Here is a 16,517-nt window from a genome sequence, read left to right as displayed (position 1 = left end):
GGTGCCCACCCCAAGGCCACACTCCCCTTTGGGGGAAGATGCCAGCGGGCCTCCCTTGGTGGTCCCATCATCATCTTCCTCCCCGGGTGAGGCGGTGGTGGGCCCTCCAGAGCTAGCCCACCAGGCGATTTTAAGGAGCATCAGGCGCAGCTCCGTAAGGTGGCTTTGAACTTGGGCCTCAAGGCAGAGGAGATGGAGGAGCAGACGAACACATTGTTCAGTGTGCTCTCGGCAGCCACCCCAGCCCGGGTCACACTCCAGGTACATGAGGGGCTCCTGGACATTGCCAAGTCCATCTGGCAAACCTCATCCTCTCTTCCGCCCCACGTCTAAAAGAGTGGAGAAGAAGTACTTCATCCCTGCGAAAGGGTTTGAGTACTTATACAACCACCCGCCACCAGAATCGTTGGTCATGTCAGCGGCCAACTAGAAAGATAAGCAGGACCCCACCAGTTCCTCCCCTAAAAATAAAGACGCTAAATGGTTGGACTTGTTTGGTCACAAGATTTATTCTATGGCCAGCCTCCGGTTTCGGGTGGTGGACCACCAGGCCCGGCTGTTACAATTTTAACTTATGGGAATCCCACCTCAAGTTCAAAGACTCCATGCCCCAGGATGTGACCCAGGAGTTTGCAGCTCTGGTGGAGAAAGGCACAACGCAGCTCCTTGCTCCCTCCAAATGAGCTGGAATGTGGCCGATTCGGCTGCCTGGGTTGTCACCTCAGCGGTGGTTATGAGGCACAGTTCCTGGCTCCACACTGTGGGCCAGTCCCAGGAAATGCAGGCCTCTTTTCAGGACCTCCCATTTGATGGTGTCGGCCTGTTCTCTGACCAGGCGTAGGCACAGCTGTATGGCCTTAAGGACACGCGGGTGACTCTCCACTCCCTGGGGATGCATACTCCTCAGGTGTTAAGACAACTGTTCCGACCTCCACCACGTCCACAACAGTGGCAGCCTTGTCATGGGCCTACAAGGAAGCGGGACACCGGGTTTAGCCGCTGCCGCTGCTTGTCATCCCACTCCCCTGTGCAGCCTGGCCCGGCGAAGCACCAAGGGGGCCAGAAGCGCTCATTTTGAGGGTGCGCCAGGGAGCAATGCACCAGCCATCTGTCCAGATCCTTCCCGCCCTTTTCTTGACTGCCTCTCCCCTTATTGTTTGGCATGGTCCAGGGTTACATTGGACCGCTGGGTCCTGGACGTAATTGCTTGGGGCTATACTCTGCAATTCTTGGTCATAGAATCATAGAATATCAGGGTTGGAAGGGACCTCAGGAGGTCATATAGTCCAACCCCCTGCTCAAAGCGGGACCAATCCCCAACTAAATCATCCCAGCCAGGGCTTTGTCAAGCCTGACCTTAAAAATATCTAAGGAAGGAGATTCCACCACCTCCCTAGGTAACGCATTCCAATGTTTCACCACCCTCCTAGTGAAAAAGTTTTTCCTAATATCCAACCTAAACCTCCCCCACTGCAACTTGAGACCATTACTCCTCATTCTGTCATCAGCTCCCACTGAGAACAGTCTAGATCCATCCTCTTTGGAACCCCCTTTCAGGTAGTTGAAAGCAGCTATCAAATCCCCCCTCATTCTTTTCCGCAGACTAAACAATCCCAGTTCCCTTAGCCTCTCCTCATAAGTCATGTGTTCCAGTCCCTAATCATTTTTGTTGCCCTCCGCTGGACATTTTCCAATTTTTCCACATCCTTCTTGTAGTGTGGGGCCCAAAACTGGACACAGTACTCCAGATGAGGCCTCACCAATGTCGAATAGAGGGGAACGATCACATCCCTCGATCTGCTGGCAATGCCCCTACATATACATCCCAAAATGCCATTGGCCTTCTTTGCACCAAGGGCACACTGTTGACTCATATCCAGCTTCTCGTCCACTGTAATCCCTAGGTCCTTTTCTGCAGAACTCCTGTCGAGCCATTCGGTCCCTAGTTTGTAGCGGTGCATGGGATTCTTCCGTCCTAAGTGCAGGACTCTGCACTTGTCCTTGTTGAACCTCATCAGATTTCTTTTGGCCCAATCCTCTTAGTTGTCTAGGGCCCTCTGTATCCTATCCCTGCCCTCCAGCGTATCTACCTCTCCTCCTAGTTTAGTGTCATCTGCAAACTTGCTGAGGGTGCAACCACACCATCCTCCAGATCATAAATAAAGATATTGAACAAAACCGGCCCCAGGACCGACCCTTGGGGCAGTCCACTTGATACCGGCTGCCAACTAGACATGGAGCCATTGATCACTACCCATTGAGCTCGACAGTCTAGCCAACTTTCTGTCCACCTTATAGTGCATTCATCCAGCCCATACTTCTTTAACTTGCTGGCAAGAATACTGTGGGAGACCGTGTCAAAGGCTTTGCTAAAGTCAAGGAACAACACGTCCACCGCTTTCCCCTCATCCGCAGAGCCAGTTATCTCATCATAGAAGGCAATTAGATTAGTCAGGCATGACTTGCCCTTGGTGAATCCATGCTGACTGTTCCTGATCACTTTCCTCTCCTCTAAGTGCTTCAGAATTGATTCCTTGAGGACCTGCTCCATGATTTTTCCAGGGACTGAGGTGAGGCTGACTGGCCTGTAGTTCCCAGGATCCTCCTCCTTCCCTTTTTTAAAGATGGGCACCACATTAGCCTTTTTCCAGTCGTCCGGGACTTCCCCCTATTGCCATGAGTTTTCAAAGATAATGGCCAATGGCTCTGCAATCACATCCGCCAACTCCTTTAGCACTCTCGGATGCAACACATCCGGCCCCATGGACTTGTGCTCATCCAGCTTTTCTAAATAGTCCCGAACCACTTCTTTCTCCACAGAGGGCTGGTCACCTCCTCCCCATGCTGTGCTGCCCAGCGCAGCAGTCTGGGAGTTGACCTTGTTCGTGAAGACAGAGGCAAAAAAAGCATTGAGTACATTCGCTTTTTCCACATCCTCTGTCACTAGGTTGCCTCCCTCATTCAGTAAGGGGCCCATGCTTTCCTTGACTTCCTTCTTGTTGCTAGCATACCTGAAGAAACCCTTCTTATTACTCTTAACATCTCTTGCTAGCTGCACCTCCAGGTGTGATTTGGCCTTCCTGATTTCACTCCTGCATGCCCAAGCAATATTTTTATACTCTTCCCTGGTCATTTGTCCAATCTTCCACTTCTTCTAAGCTTCTTTTTTGTGTTTAAGATCAGCAAGGATTTCACTGTTAAGCCAAGCTGGTCGCCTGCCATATTTACTATTCTTTCTACACATCGGGATGGTTTGTCCCTGTAACCTCAATAAGGATTCTTTAAAATACAGCCAGCTCTCCTGGACTCCTTTCCCCCTCATGTTATTCTCCCAGGGGATCCTGCCCATCAGCTCCCTGAGGGAGTCAAAGTCTGCTTTTCTGAAGTCCAGGGTCTGTATTCTGCTGGTCTCCTTTCTTCCCTGTGTCAGGATCCTGAACTTGACCATCTCATGGTCACTGCCTCCCAGGTTCCCATCCACTTTAGCTTCCCCTACTAATTCTTCCCGGTTTGTGAGTAGCAGGTCAAGAAGAGCTCTGCCCCTTGTTGGTTCCTCCAGCACTTGCACCAGGAAATTGTCCCCTACGCTTTCCAAAAACTTCCTGGATTGTCTGTGCACCGCTGTATTGCTCTCCCAGCAGATATCAGGATGATTGACGTCTCCGATGAGAACCAGGGCCTGCGATCTAGTAACTTCCGTGAGTTGCTGGAAGAAAGCCTCGTCCACCTCATCCCCCTGGTCCGGTGGTCTATAGCAGACTCCCACCACGACATCACCCTTGTTGCTCACGCTTCTAAACTTAATCCAGAAACACTCAGGTTTTTCTGCAGTTTCATACTGGAGCTCTGAGCAGTCATACTGCTCCCTTACATACAATGCAACTCCCCCACCTTTTCTGCCCTGCCTGTCCTTCCTGAACAGTTTATATCCATCCATGACAGTACTCCAGTCATGTGAGTTATCCCACCAAGTCTCTGTTATTCCAGTCACATCATAATTCCTTGACTGTGCCAGGACTTCCAGTTCTCCCTGCTTGTTTCCCAGGCTTCTTGCATTTGTGTGTAGGCACTTGAGATAACTCGCTGATGGTCCCTCTTTCTCAATATGAGGCAGGAGCCCTGCCTTCTCGCGCGCTCCTGCTCGTGCTTCCTCCCGGTATCCCACTTCTCGCCATCCCCCCTCTTCCCCATCCCTCTTCAGGGACCCTTCTCACAAGCATCTCCTTGTTCAGGAGGTCGAGAAGCTCCTGGGTTTGGGGGCTGTGAAGGAGGTTCCTCAGGACATGGAAGGAAGAGGATTCTGTTCCCGCTACTTCCTAATCCCAAAGGCCAGAGTGGGCTTCAGACCTATCCTGGACCTGCATGGCCTCAACAAGTCTCTCAAGAAGTTCTGCATGGTCTTCCTGGCCTCCATCATTCCTTCCCTGCATCCAGGGGACTGATACGCGCACTTGACTTAAAGGATGCGTACTTAAAGGCCAAAAGTCTGACAGCTGCGCACGTAGGGGCATGCACACCTAGAATGGAATGGACATGAGCAACACATCTCGAAGAACAACAGTTATGAAAGGTAGGTAACCGTTTTTTCTTCTTCTCAGCTCCCAGATGGTAGTAAAGTTTGTTCTTTTCTGTCTCTCAGCCTACTAGACGTCCAGACTCTTCTGATGACCGTCACATCATGACAAAGCACTCCAGCATCTACCCAACAGAGGAGGAGCTGCAGGCCATCCAGAAGGTCGTCTCCCATTCTGAACGTGCTCTTAAGCTCGTCTCTGATTCATTGACAGAGCAAGAATCTGAAAGAGGAGAAGATGATGATGAAGAGAGGGGGTAACAGACTTTTATAGACTCTTTCCATAAGTAGTTACTGCAGTATTGTGGCAAGATGAGGTTGACACTTTTGGTGTGCTGGGAAAGCCATCATCCCAGAATAGCTGTAGAGCCTTTGAAGGGGATGGGTAAAGAGACCACATCAGCAAAATGAGAGTTTAAAAATGGCAGAAAGGAATCTTCTCCTCGCTCTCATTTGTGCATCTGTACTTTGTTTGCCTAAACATTAGTTAGGGTAGAGATCAGAGCTTGCGATACATACAGAATTGGCTTCCTTACTTAGTGGCTTTAATTTGGGTTTTCTGTCCCATAGCACTGGTTGAAGCTAGATTAAAAAGCGTTACAGTAATGTCCCATTCCTGCAGAAAATGTTCCAGCTGTCCATAGCTGACGCACCACTTGGCAATTAATAGTCACTTCAAAAGTAGTAAAACAAAAATAGTCTCCCCTCTGAACAGTTATACATGGGGTGGTAGTGAAATCTTTATGCTATTTCAATGTAATATTTTAAATAAGAGTTCTGGAGAGTTCTTGTATTTAAGTTTACATTAAAGGTTTCAAAATTACAATCAAAAGGCAAATGTGTTGCGAAGTAACTTATAGTGGACCTATCACTAAAGTTGCTTCAATGAATTTGCGCTGCAGCAGAACCAAAGAATTGCATGAAGATTTCAGTGTCTTTCTGTTTTAACAAATACAGTGCAGCAATTTACTTCAGTAGCCTTAATGATATTGTTAATTGCCTTTTAGTTCTGCTTTTTAGATATTTTGGGACTTCCTGTGACAGATTTTTAAGGCTCAGATTCAGTGTAGATAGCTCTGTTTGATGTTTTCCCATGACTTCTCTCCTCAACAGGAAAGCAGAAACTGCACCCCGAATTCTGAAAGGTGTAATGCGAGTTGGCATTCTGGCAAAAGGGCTTCTGCTCCAAGGAGACAGGAATGTTCGTCTTATCCTACTCTCTGCCCAGAAACCTACACACACCCTCTTAAAGAATATCACAGAGCAGCTGCCCAAGCAGCTTTCAGTAAGAGTGGATCCTCCTTCTTTGTTTCTGATTTCTAATGACTGTTTCTCCTTTGCTTGCTTTCAGGAAAAAGGATACCTAGAGCATAGAATAATCCAGTACTGCTTATTGAAGATTAACAATATCCTAGGCTATGTACAAAACAAAATGGAAAATACCGTTCCTGCCCTTAGAAATAGGCATTGTAAAAGGGAACATGTGCTGGGTTTTTTCTGCATTCCATCTCAAAATGTCAATTTCCATTATAGTAGTAGGTAGCTTAGTGGCTTGCTGCACTTGTTTGGTTGGTTTTTTTTTGTTTTGTTTTTTCTCTCCCCCCCACCCCCCCTATGCACACAAGAAATGATTTTTGGGTGTCTTAGTTCAGTCCTTTTAGGCTCTTATATCACAAAGCTAATACAGTTTGGCATAATTTGCATGATGGGACAGTCTGCTCAGGAAAGTCTCAAGACTAGAATGACAGAGTTGCATATCAAGCGTGAGTTACGCTGGTAGGGCTGTGAGAAAGCATGGCCAGTACGGGCCTACTGCAAAACCCCCGTGTGCTGCTTATTCTCTGTGTTTGTAGTGTTGCTGTAGCTGGGGCGCTGGTCCCAGGATATGAGAGAGGAGACAAGGTAGGTGATTTTTTTTTTTTATTGGACTGACTTCTGTTGGTGGAAGGGGCTAGATTTCAAGCTACACACAGCTCTTCCTCAGGTCTGGAGAAGGTAGACAGTGTGTCTGAACTAAATACAAGGTGAGAGAGATAATTAAGTGTAAGATGTTCACATATGCTGTAGGAGACAGCAATTTAAGGAATTGGGCAATTAAAGGTTAGCAGGCAGCAGAGTGTATTACAAATTACTATAATAAGCCATAAAACCAGTGTCTTTGTTAATATCATGGTTTTTAGTGTCCAGCAAAGTTATGAATTTAAGCTCCCGGGCTTGTCGCTTGAAGGCGTTATGTGGGATTCCTTTGAGGACAAGGACTGAGAGGTCAGACATGGAGTGATCACTTTGTGAAAAGTGCTCGCCAATGGATGATGTGGTGGTCTGTCGCTATCATTTTTCTGCATGGTTTCATTTAAGAGCGTAGTGATTGGTTTCACCCACATAGTTGTTGTTGGAGCATTTGATGCACTGGATGAGGTACACCACATGTTGTGATAGGCATGTGTAGGATCCATAGATCTTGAAAGTTGTATGTGGGAGGTACTGATCATTAAATTAGTGGAGATAGATCTGCATGTTTTGCACCTGTTCTGGCTTGAGTTGGTGTGTCCTGGTCTGGTTGGAGCTTGCTTATGAAGACACACGTGGTGAGGTTGGGGGGGTGTTTGAAAGCCAGAAGAGGGAGTTTGGGAAAGATTTCTTTCAGGATACAGATGTCTCCATGTCTGACCTCTCAGTCCTCGTCCTCAAAGGAAACCTGCAAAAGACAAGCCTGGGAACTTAAATTCATAACTCTACTGGACACAAAAAATTATAGACTTAACACACACACACTGGTTTTATGGTGTATTACAACAATTTGTAGCACACCCTACTGCCTCCTAACCTTGAATTGCCCACTTCATTTAAAGTGGTCATATACTGCATGTGTGAACTTCTTATGCTTAACAACCTGTCCCACCTTGTATTTAGCTCAGACACTCTGTCTACCTTCTCCAGACCGGAGGAAGAGCTCTGTATAGCTCAAAAGTTTGTCCCTTCCTTCGCCAGGAGTTGGTCCAATAAAAGATATTAATTCACCCATTTTTTCTACTAATGTACTTGAAACTGATGCTACATCATTCCTAGCTTTTAAACTATATTAGTCAATTTCTTTCTTGAACAAAAAATTCACCAAATAAGTTTTTTTTTTTTTTTTATAGTGGGGTGTAGAGGTAATGCTGGCACATGAACTTGAAGGTGAAACAAGTGGAGTTTTTGTTCTTTTAACTTTCTAGACGTTAACTGAAGATGAGTATGAAGTTTCATCCGATGCTGAGGAAGCAAATATACTCATCTGTTCATGCAAGGAACCAAAAATGCAGGTCACAATTTCAGTCACATCTCCTCTCATGAGAGAGGATGGTTCCACTGACGAAGGTGAGTAAATCATTGATGGTTTAAAATTACTTCGTGTGTGAAAGGTTTGATGTACTAAATACGTAATAATTTCCAAATGAAATAACCATGGTGACTGAGCAGACATTTTGATACCTCTTGTTGATTTGGTTACTACTGTCGGAATACTTCCAAAGTGACAAAATCAGGAGGCTGAAATCCTCCTCAAACTCCTGTGCTGCTTTTTCCCTTCACCTTCTGGAATGGGGGGGAACAGAAGATGGATGGAGGTAGCTGTGTTCGAGACTTAACTTTATAAATCTGCAGACTTAATTGTTGTAATCTGCTAATGGAGATTTTTGTGCTGCTCTCAATGCTTTCAGAAACACATTCTCATTTGAAAAAGCCTGCTTGCTTTTCATGGAGGAGACAATGATCTCTAATCGCAGTGCAGTCAGGCTTCCACCTGTGGATATGATTTAGAAACTACAGTATGCTAGTTTGATAGCTATTAGTAACAAAAAGTTATGCTTCTGTTATGGTCTTTCACAGCAACTCTTGGTCGCGAAAGCTTTGTAAGTAAGTGGTGCAAAGAGAAATTCATATATTTCTTTCCTCTTAGAAGCAGCAGCAGAATCTCAGCCTGACCCCTGTGATATTTTGAGTCAACAGAAATGCCTAGAGTCATTGGCTGCCCTTCGTCATGCTAAATGGTTCCAGGTAAAGAGCTTTTCCAAGCACTGAGATGTGTTGTGCCATTTCCCATTGATTTGCTAACCTGGTACAAGGAAGGAGGCGCAGTTTTGTGCTGCAGAGCTGACCATGTTTATTCAAAGTGTAACTGATGCTATTGGGGGCATCTTCTGTATAGTGACCCCAACATTCTCGTGTACGCATTCCAACTCATCCTCTCCACAGCACAGTAACTTAAAATAGGAATATTTCTAGAATATAAATGAGCCCGTTATGTTTTTCATAGGGTTTTAGTGAAAATAAATCCTGCTGAAGCAAAATATTTTATCTTTATTCTGGCAGGCTAAAGAAGTCTGCGTATGTCAGCTCCTGTCAGTAAATGGATCTGAGACGATCCTTTTATATGTCACCTTCACCACCTACCTTAGAAATGCCCTTTTAGAGCCTAAACTTTCAAGTACAACTGACGATTGTATAAGAGCCACTGACCTTCCTTTGTCCTTTGACTGCAGAGGTGTTAACTTTCCAATTCATCTTGAGTGGTTTCTTACAACATATTAATTCCTTATGCTAAACAAACCTTGTTTTTAGCTGTGACACTCTTGTCTACCTTTCCCAGATCTGAAGAAGAGCTGTGTGTCAGCTTTCAAGCTTGTCTCTTTCATCAGTGGAAGTTGGTCCAATAAAAGATATTACCCCACCATGTCTCTCTAGTTGTTTAAGAAATACTTATAAAATCTACCACCATAATTAGCACTGTGCAGCAACCCCAACAGAAAATCAGGAGCTGAATAGCTCCTTAGAGATAACATCCCCATTGATCTCTCCAGGACACTTGCGATCCATTAGCTAGTGGAGAAGTGAAGCCTGCCCTGTCCTGATCATTCTTTACCTGCTTTGTGGATAAGTAGAGGATTTGAGTATTCAGAGCTGCCAATCTAACGTCTTTTGCTAGCCCTGAATCCACAAATAATGTTGCTTACCCTGAGAGTGCTCAAAATGTTGAACACAATTGGTGTACCCTTCTTTTAACTAGATAGGTTAGTTTCTTTATCTCTTTTGGTTTTGTTCTACCTCACCCGTTTTTTGGATGCCAGTGCCCCATTGCATTTTTACATGGAGTATTACACAGTGCACACTTTGCTCCATGTGAAGTCAAATGGTTTAATATTCAGATAAGGAGAATATTTTCCTCAGACTCTAAGATACTTTTAATGAGTTTTGTTTTGTTCCTTGTATGACCTTAGGTTTTTATTGTCTTAGGTATTTTCTGTTAGCAGTCTTGTTTCTTTCCATAAAGGCTAGAGCTAACGGTCTGCAGTCATGTGTGATTATCATCAGGGTTCTGCGAGATCTTTGCCAACGTGTACCAACATGGGCGGCACTTCCAGATTGGGTAAGAAGACCGAAGCCTTTTCTGTGACATCCTTCCTTTGATTGCTATCATGTAAGACGCTTCTTTTTAGCAACAGTGATGATTATCAGGGATATTGAAATGATGTAAAAGATAAGCTAAGCACACAAGTACAGTGGATACATAGGGCTGAATCTGTTGACGTCAGTGGCAAAGCCTGCTGACCTCAGTAGGTCTCAGAATATGGTCTACATTTACCCTCCCTTTTCTATAGACTAACAAGAAGACTGCTGCTCAGCAATAAGGAATCCATCCTCCGTAGCCTCTTCACCAAAGCAAATTTATGTAGTTATTCAATTCCAGATCCTCTTACGGGGGTGGAGACTGTGACAGTTTAAAATAATTAGTGCATATCTGCAGTCATCTCAGATTTTCAACTTCATACTTGGCTAAAACAAGTATGGTGCCACAGCCCATGTCTGCAGGCCACATAAGCAGTATGATTTAGCTAGAGCTCTGTGAGAAGAGGTCCCTTTCCTCAGAATGTGAACAGCAACACCAGCATGACTGTAGACACTCTATACAGAGTCAGATATGTGTATAACATACAAACTCCTGACACAGCTGAGCTCTAAATCCATTATGCTGTTACGTGGGTTTACATGCTCCATGCAGACCTGGAACTCTCTTCTCTCACAAGGCTTCCAGGAGTCCTATTCATATTACGCATATCAAGACTCTGCAGAGAGTATGTCTATTTCAGAAAGTCTTAAACAACTGGGGAAGCTAGTTGGATTTTATTTATTGTAAACCATACAGTTCTACTTAGGAAACCTTCTGCCATACTAGCTACTGCATTAGTCTAACTTGTGGATTGCCTCAATAAATACTAAAAATATAATGTAGGAACACATTTTATCCCTCCGGTGTAATTGAACTCTGGTGTCAATTATGGTTTTGGTCTTGTTCATCTGTCTTTGTTGCCTTTGTGCTGCTGGTTTAGGAGCAGTTGAGGGACTTGCTCTCATTATATTTGGCTGAAGAAATGAACCTAACCTTTGGAGAGAGACCCCACTGGTACTTACTTGTACAATAGTCCCCTCTTTCTACCCCCTCCTCTTTCTGCACATGTTCTGTTAACCTGTGGTAGGGGGATGAATTGGCTTCTTGAGAGGGAAGCACATTTGCTTTCTTCGCATTGCTACCCCTTCTTTTCCAGCTCTTACCGCGGCTGGAGGATTGTAAGTACCATGGGCCCAGAACTGTCTTACTGTGTGTGTATACAATGTCTAGTACAATGGGATCTTGATTGGGAACTTCTAGTGCAACTGTAATGCTACTGATGGTGATTGGACAAAACTTTCTAATATAATAGTAACAGAATCATATAAACATCATAGGAAAGCTGGATAAAAGGTGACAAGGGTTTCCCTGGTAGATGCCTGTAGGTTTACAAAATAATTTAATAAACAAGTGATGATAAACTTGAACATTTTTAGAAAAGAGCCAATAAATAACAGGGCTATTATCAACTAATAAATGCCCAAAGAAACCATAGAGGAGCCGGTCTAAATGGTCCCATGTAGCATACAGTGGTCCAAATCCTTTGGTCAGTCCTAATTTTGCTAAGAAAGTGACCAGACTTCCGTAAGTCCTGTAGGTGCAGAATTCTATCATGTGACTTGCTAAAGAGAGTTTTTGTAGAAAGAAGTTAGTAGCCAACTCTGAACTGAGTTGTGAATTCTCTTAAGCTCAGCCTTGCAAAGTTCTATTTGTCCATTCTCTCACCCAAGTAATTTTTGTTGACAAGCAAGTAAAATGTTTTCATTATTATTGTCATAGCACAAGTAGACAAGAAGGGTTTTTTGCAGGAGCTTAGATGTTCATGATGGTTTTACAAGGCTTCCTTAGCAGTATCTTGAGTCTCGTTTCAAAGAACTAAAAAGCAAGACACAGCCCTAAGGAAAGGATTCTTTCCTTCGCAGAAGCTGCCAGCCTTTTGTGGAGGACACACCGTTGCTTATGTTTTTAAGAAATTGTATTTTAGCTTCATTTCCGCATTTAAAAAGTCAACCCTGATTTTGTCCTTCCTGCAGGCAATGGAACTTCTTGTAGAAAAGGCTCTAAGTAGTGCAGCAAGTCCGCTAAGTCCTGGAGATGCCATGCGCCGAGTTCTTGAATGTGTAGCCACGGGAACACTCTTGATGGGTCAGTTCTAAACTTATATCTGTAATGTCACTCCACAAAATCTTTGGAACAGTGGATTGGGCCATCTGTATTGTCATCCCGCAGTACGTGCTACATTTTGTGATCGTTTCCCACTGAACAGATGATAAAGTATGACTGTTGGAATAAACTGTCCACAGCACTGATTCTGGGACTCAGTTGTACGTGCCTTTTTGATTGATGGGAAGGAGTTGATTATTTTTTATTTTGAAGTGCTTAAAGAGATTCGGATAGTTTAGGCCGAACACTTGTGTGTGCATTAATAATATTGCTCTCATTAAAACTTTTAAGCAAGATTTTAAAAAATATAAACCCCAAGCACTTTAGCATTCTGTGCCAGTCCCTGAGAATGTAGAAATGAAACTGACTAGTGAGGTTTCCTTGTTCAAGGTGAGTGAAGTGCAAAAAAAGTAACCCATCATCATAACTAGTGAAAAGCAATGTCAGTGATACTGTAACTATGATGAAGTGATGCTGTAGCTCATGAAAGCTTATGCTCAAATAAATTTGTTAGTCTCTAAGGTACCACAATAACTCCTTTTCTTTTTGTAGCTAACACTGTACGTTTGGAAATTATTTACATGTGATTTTTTTAAAAACGTCTTTTTCTTAAACCCTGATCATAGTGAGTTTTAGAGTTGTGGTTCCTTCTTCCCCTTGCATTCAGATGGACCTGGGCTACAAGATCCCTGTGAGAAAGATGAAATGGATGCTCTAGAGACTATGACCAGTCAGGAACGAGAGGATATTACAGCCAGTGCACAGGTAGATAAGACAGTTATTTCTAATAGCACTGAGAAGGAAACTTCAGTAGAAGCATTCTGTAAAGTGAAGCATCTGGTATACATTGGTATTTGAGGTTACTATATCCTTTCCAATTAAGGTTTTGAAAACAGCTACAGCTCCCATGGTAAGGGACAACCTCTGGTTTGCAATTTTATGTGTTTGTGACCCCAAAAGCCATGTTAATAACTCTGTGACCCTGAAAGCTGCACCTAATTTACACACTTCTTTAAAAATAAAGAAATACATGAATGTGAAAAATACTTCATATTGAAGAGTAAACTTGCCTTTAAAGAGAGTTAAGTCAGTTTCACTATTGCATTTGCCTCCAAGTCTCCCTACCCATTTTTTAGTTGTATTTTCCTATTTTCAAAACGGTTTTCTCTCCTGTGTGGCTTGGAGGGATTAAGGGGTAAATACATAAAAACAAGGGGAAACTGACTATAGGGAAAACCAGTGAAATGGAGTAGAAAATACAGAATTGTCAAAAAGTAAACGTAATGAAAAAATTACAATTTTTCTCTAATCTTGTTAGCCATCTTTATGGTTAGTGTAATGGTAACAGGTGAAGTAAAAAAACATCAAATGTAAGTCCATGTGTTCTTTAAGTTAATGCTTTAAAAAATGTGCACAACCATATTTCTTTATAATACTATTAATTTTCTTAATGAACAGTGTGGTGATAGTTCTTTACATCCACCAGCCTCCAAAGTTGCCAGTTTAATCAGATTTTACGTGAAGAGGCAAGCTGTGGGCTGCATTTTCTGCTCTCAATATCTAAAATCTGCTCCTGTTGGCCACGTCAGCAATGGTATTAGTATCAGTCAAAAATTCTTAGGATGTTGGCAGGCAATGTAATGCAATTTTAAAATAAAAAAAATCATCTTGCAAGCCAGCCACTACATGGTAGAAAAAATTAAAAATGCTTTTAGTGTATGTAATCTTGCCTGACATCTCCAGAGCAGTAGGCTGAAGTCAGATATTTGGTTTAGGAATTCACACTGATCTCTGCTTCTGAGCTAAGTATTTCCTGTGTGTAGAACAACCCTGGTAGGCTTGCCAGTTAAATATTGAATTTTCACCTTTCTGGCTTGTATTAACTCAAGACTTTAGATTAGATATTCCTATGTGGACTCTGTATAGCATTTTCTACTTAGACCCCAGTGAATAATGAGAGTACCTAACAGAGATGTCTAGGACTAAAGGGTCGAGGGAGTTAGAATCACTTCTGTTGGTATAGCAGGCAGGAGATCATTCTAGGATGGATCAATGTGGGATGTGAGAAGACTGCTACTATTTGTACTCTGTTTCTTCTACCAAACAAAGAACAGTGGTTTCTAGCTCTTTGTGGGGCTTTGGGAACAGTCTTTTTAAGAGCTAGAAACTATTGTAAAGATTTCCATTGACTTCAGCAGGTTTTGGATCAGGACAAAATATGTGAGGCCAGATTTTTCAGAGGAACTGACTAGCTCAGCTTTCCCGGATTTTAATTGAACGTATGAGCTCTCAGCAGCTGTGCAGTAAGGTCCTTCGTACTTTGTATCTGTACTTGGTATTTAGAACATGTTGTTGTTAGCTTTAAACTCCAGCCTGCAGTGTGTGACTATAAAGGCTGCTGTACGCAGAAGATACCATAGGCTATGTGGTATCAGCTGTGTCATGCCTACTACTGTCCTGTCAATGGTACCATCCTTAATGTTTCTTCTGCTTCCTCCTCTAGCATGCTTTAAGGATGCTAGCTTTCAGGCAGATACACAAAGTACTTGGAATGGACCCTTTGCCACCTCCTAAAAATAGACTTAATGCACGCAACAGAAAAAGGAGACGAGACACCAGTGAGACAGCTGAGGGCGAGGGCGACGGGAAGAAGCACAAAAAAGAGGAAGATGATGATGCCTAACCACTGTTGTAGCATTTGCTGAGATAATGTTCACATGACTTTAATTTTTTATATATAAATATGAGTTGCTGTTTAGTCTGACATTTGGCAATTTTAGTGTTTTTCCCCTTGAAATAACGTACTGTAGATTTGTTTTAAATTGTGCTTAAATCATTACATAAATTGCATCATTCCGTAAGAGTAAAGTTGATTATGGCAACAGTCCCTCTCCCTCTATTACGTCCCCTTCCTGTGCGCCCATCCCCCCGTCCTCCCCCCAGAAGAAACCCTCCCCACAGCAACATAGATAGATTGAGGCAGGCACTTTTTTTAAACTCTGGTATTTCTCTTAAGCTTTAAATATGTCCCATGACATGTAAAGGAAAACACACATTTATTGGGTTTGTATCTTTACAAAGTGTGTCTGTGTTCACTTTAGCTGTCCAGCCTGAAATGGGAGGCAGTTTCTAGCTGGATCTGGAGTGTCTGTCTGAAATTGACCAGTTTGATTTTTTTTTTTTTTTTTTTTTGGAAGGGGATCTTGCACTTTGTGCGCTCCCACTTTGGGGCAGTGAAGTGGGTGCTGCATTGTAAAGAGGTACATAAGCTGCTTGCTCAGAGCCATTTTTGGCAAATCAGCCAACTTATAAATGACAGTTGGCAGTAGAAATGACAGAGTCTGCAATGTTTAATTCCCTTGGATTTATAGTTCTCCATTAGACACCTCACAGTGTACGTAAAAACACCCCTGTAAAACATGCTGTCTAAAAAAGAGGGGGAAAAACTGGAACGATTTCTCCTGTTTGGTATTGTGGTTTGCAACTTTGCATAGTTTTTCTCTTCCGGGAAAGCAAAAAATATGTGCCCGTCGAGGTGACACTATGAGTAGGGGTAAGTGCTACTCTGAACAGTCTGAAGTGGTGGTGCTAAGAATAGGGCCAGCGTGCTAACTTTCTAATACCTGTTACATGACAGTATACTCACTAACCACAGAGATTCTCTGCATACCAATGAGTGCCTTCCAAAGAGAGGTGGCCAGGACTCACACAGGGAAAAGCTGCTGCCTTTTTTTTTTTTTTAATCTGCACAGTTTAACATTTAGTCCATTTTTAAAGCCAGGCATTTCTCAGCAGCACCTCTCGGAAATAGAAAATTTCAGGCTTTCATAGCTCTGCTTGTTTGGGTTACCATTCCGTAAAATCTACTGATGCTGAGCAAAGGAAGGGTGTCCTAGCTGCACTGACAGAAACGGGGGTGAAGGGCTTGGTCTCAGCACTTAGTGTATAGCCAGCAAGCCCATCTGGGAAAGCTGATAGCCTAGCATTGGGCAGCCAGTAGTGATTGGATCAACCTGTTTCTATGTGGAGGGTTTCTCAATTGGTTGCCCAATGGCATTTTTTTTCTTTTAAAGAACTTTTATTTTGACAACGTTGTGTTCTAGGGTCACTTGACACAGTTCATTTGGTTATTTTATGTGTGTTTAAAGGACGGCCTGTAACGTGGCTTTAATATTTGAATGTCTTTGTAGTGCTACCTGGAAAAAAGGAGAAAAATGAAAAAAATAAAATAAAGGAGTTATGCTTCCATTTACTATCTAATGTCTAGTATTTAACCAATGAATCCCACTAGCACAGTGGTCCCCAAACTTTTCAGGGTCGCACCCCCCTTACCCCATCAACCTTCCACAGCTC

At 43.3% G+C, this 16,517-nt stretch overlaps 1 protein-coding gene across 2 annotated transcripts in view; it reads left to right on the top strand.

Moving 5' to 3' along the window:
* The window catches only part of LOC141977854 (zinc finger RNA-binding protein-like), an 84,150-nt gene extending 67,633 nt beyond the window's left edge, over positions 1 to 16,517 (top strand). The window contains exons 12-19 of one of the 2 annotated variants that reach the window (XM_074939602.1): positions 4,640 to 4,830; positions 5,687 to 5,858; positions 7,792 to 7,933; positions 8,514 to 8,611; positions 9,885 to 9,980; positions 12,035 to 12,146; positions 12,832 to 12,929; positions 14,668 to 16,517. In XM_074939602.1, the coding sequence (XP_074795703.1) occupies positions 4,640 to 4,830; positions 5,687 to 5,858; positions 7,792 to 7,933; positions 8,514 to 8,611; positions 9,885 to 9,980; positions 12,035 to 12,146; positions 12,832 to 12,929; positions 14,668 to 14,847 (1,089 nt within the window). In that variant the 3' untranslated portion in view covers positions 14,848 to 16,517. The remainder of the gene's footprint in view (positions 1 to 4,639; positions 4,831 to 5,686; positions 5,859 to 7,791; positions 7,934 to 8,513; positions 8,612 to 9,884; positions 9,981 to 12,034; positions 12,147 to 12,831; positions 12,930 to 14,667) is intronic. The other variant, XM_074939603.1, reaches the window with a different exon arrangement.

Source organism: Natator depressus, chromosome 25 (genome assembly GCF_965152275.1).
Source record: "Natator depressus isolate rNatDep1 chromosome 25, rNatDep2.hap1, whole genome shotgun sequence".
NCBI classification, from domain to species: domain Eukaryota; kingdom Metazoa; phylum Chordata; order Testudines; family Cheloniidae; genus Natator; species Natator depressus.
This window is presented reverse-complemented; position numbering and strand designations above follow the sequence as displayed.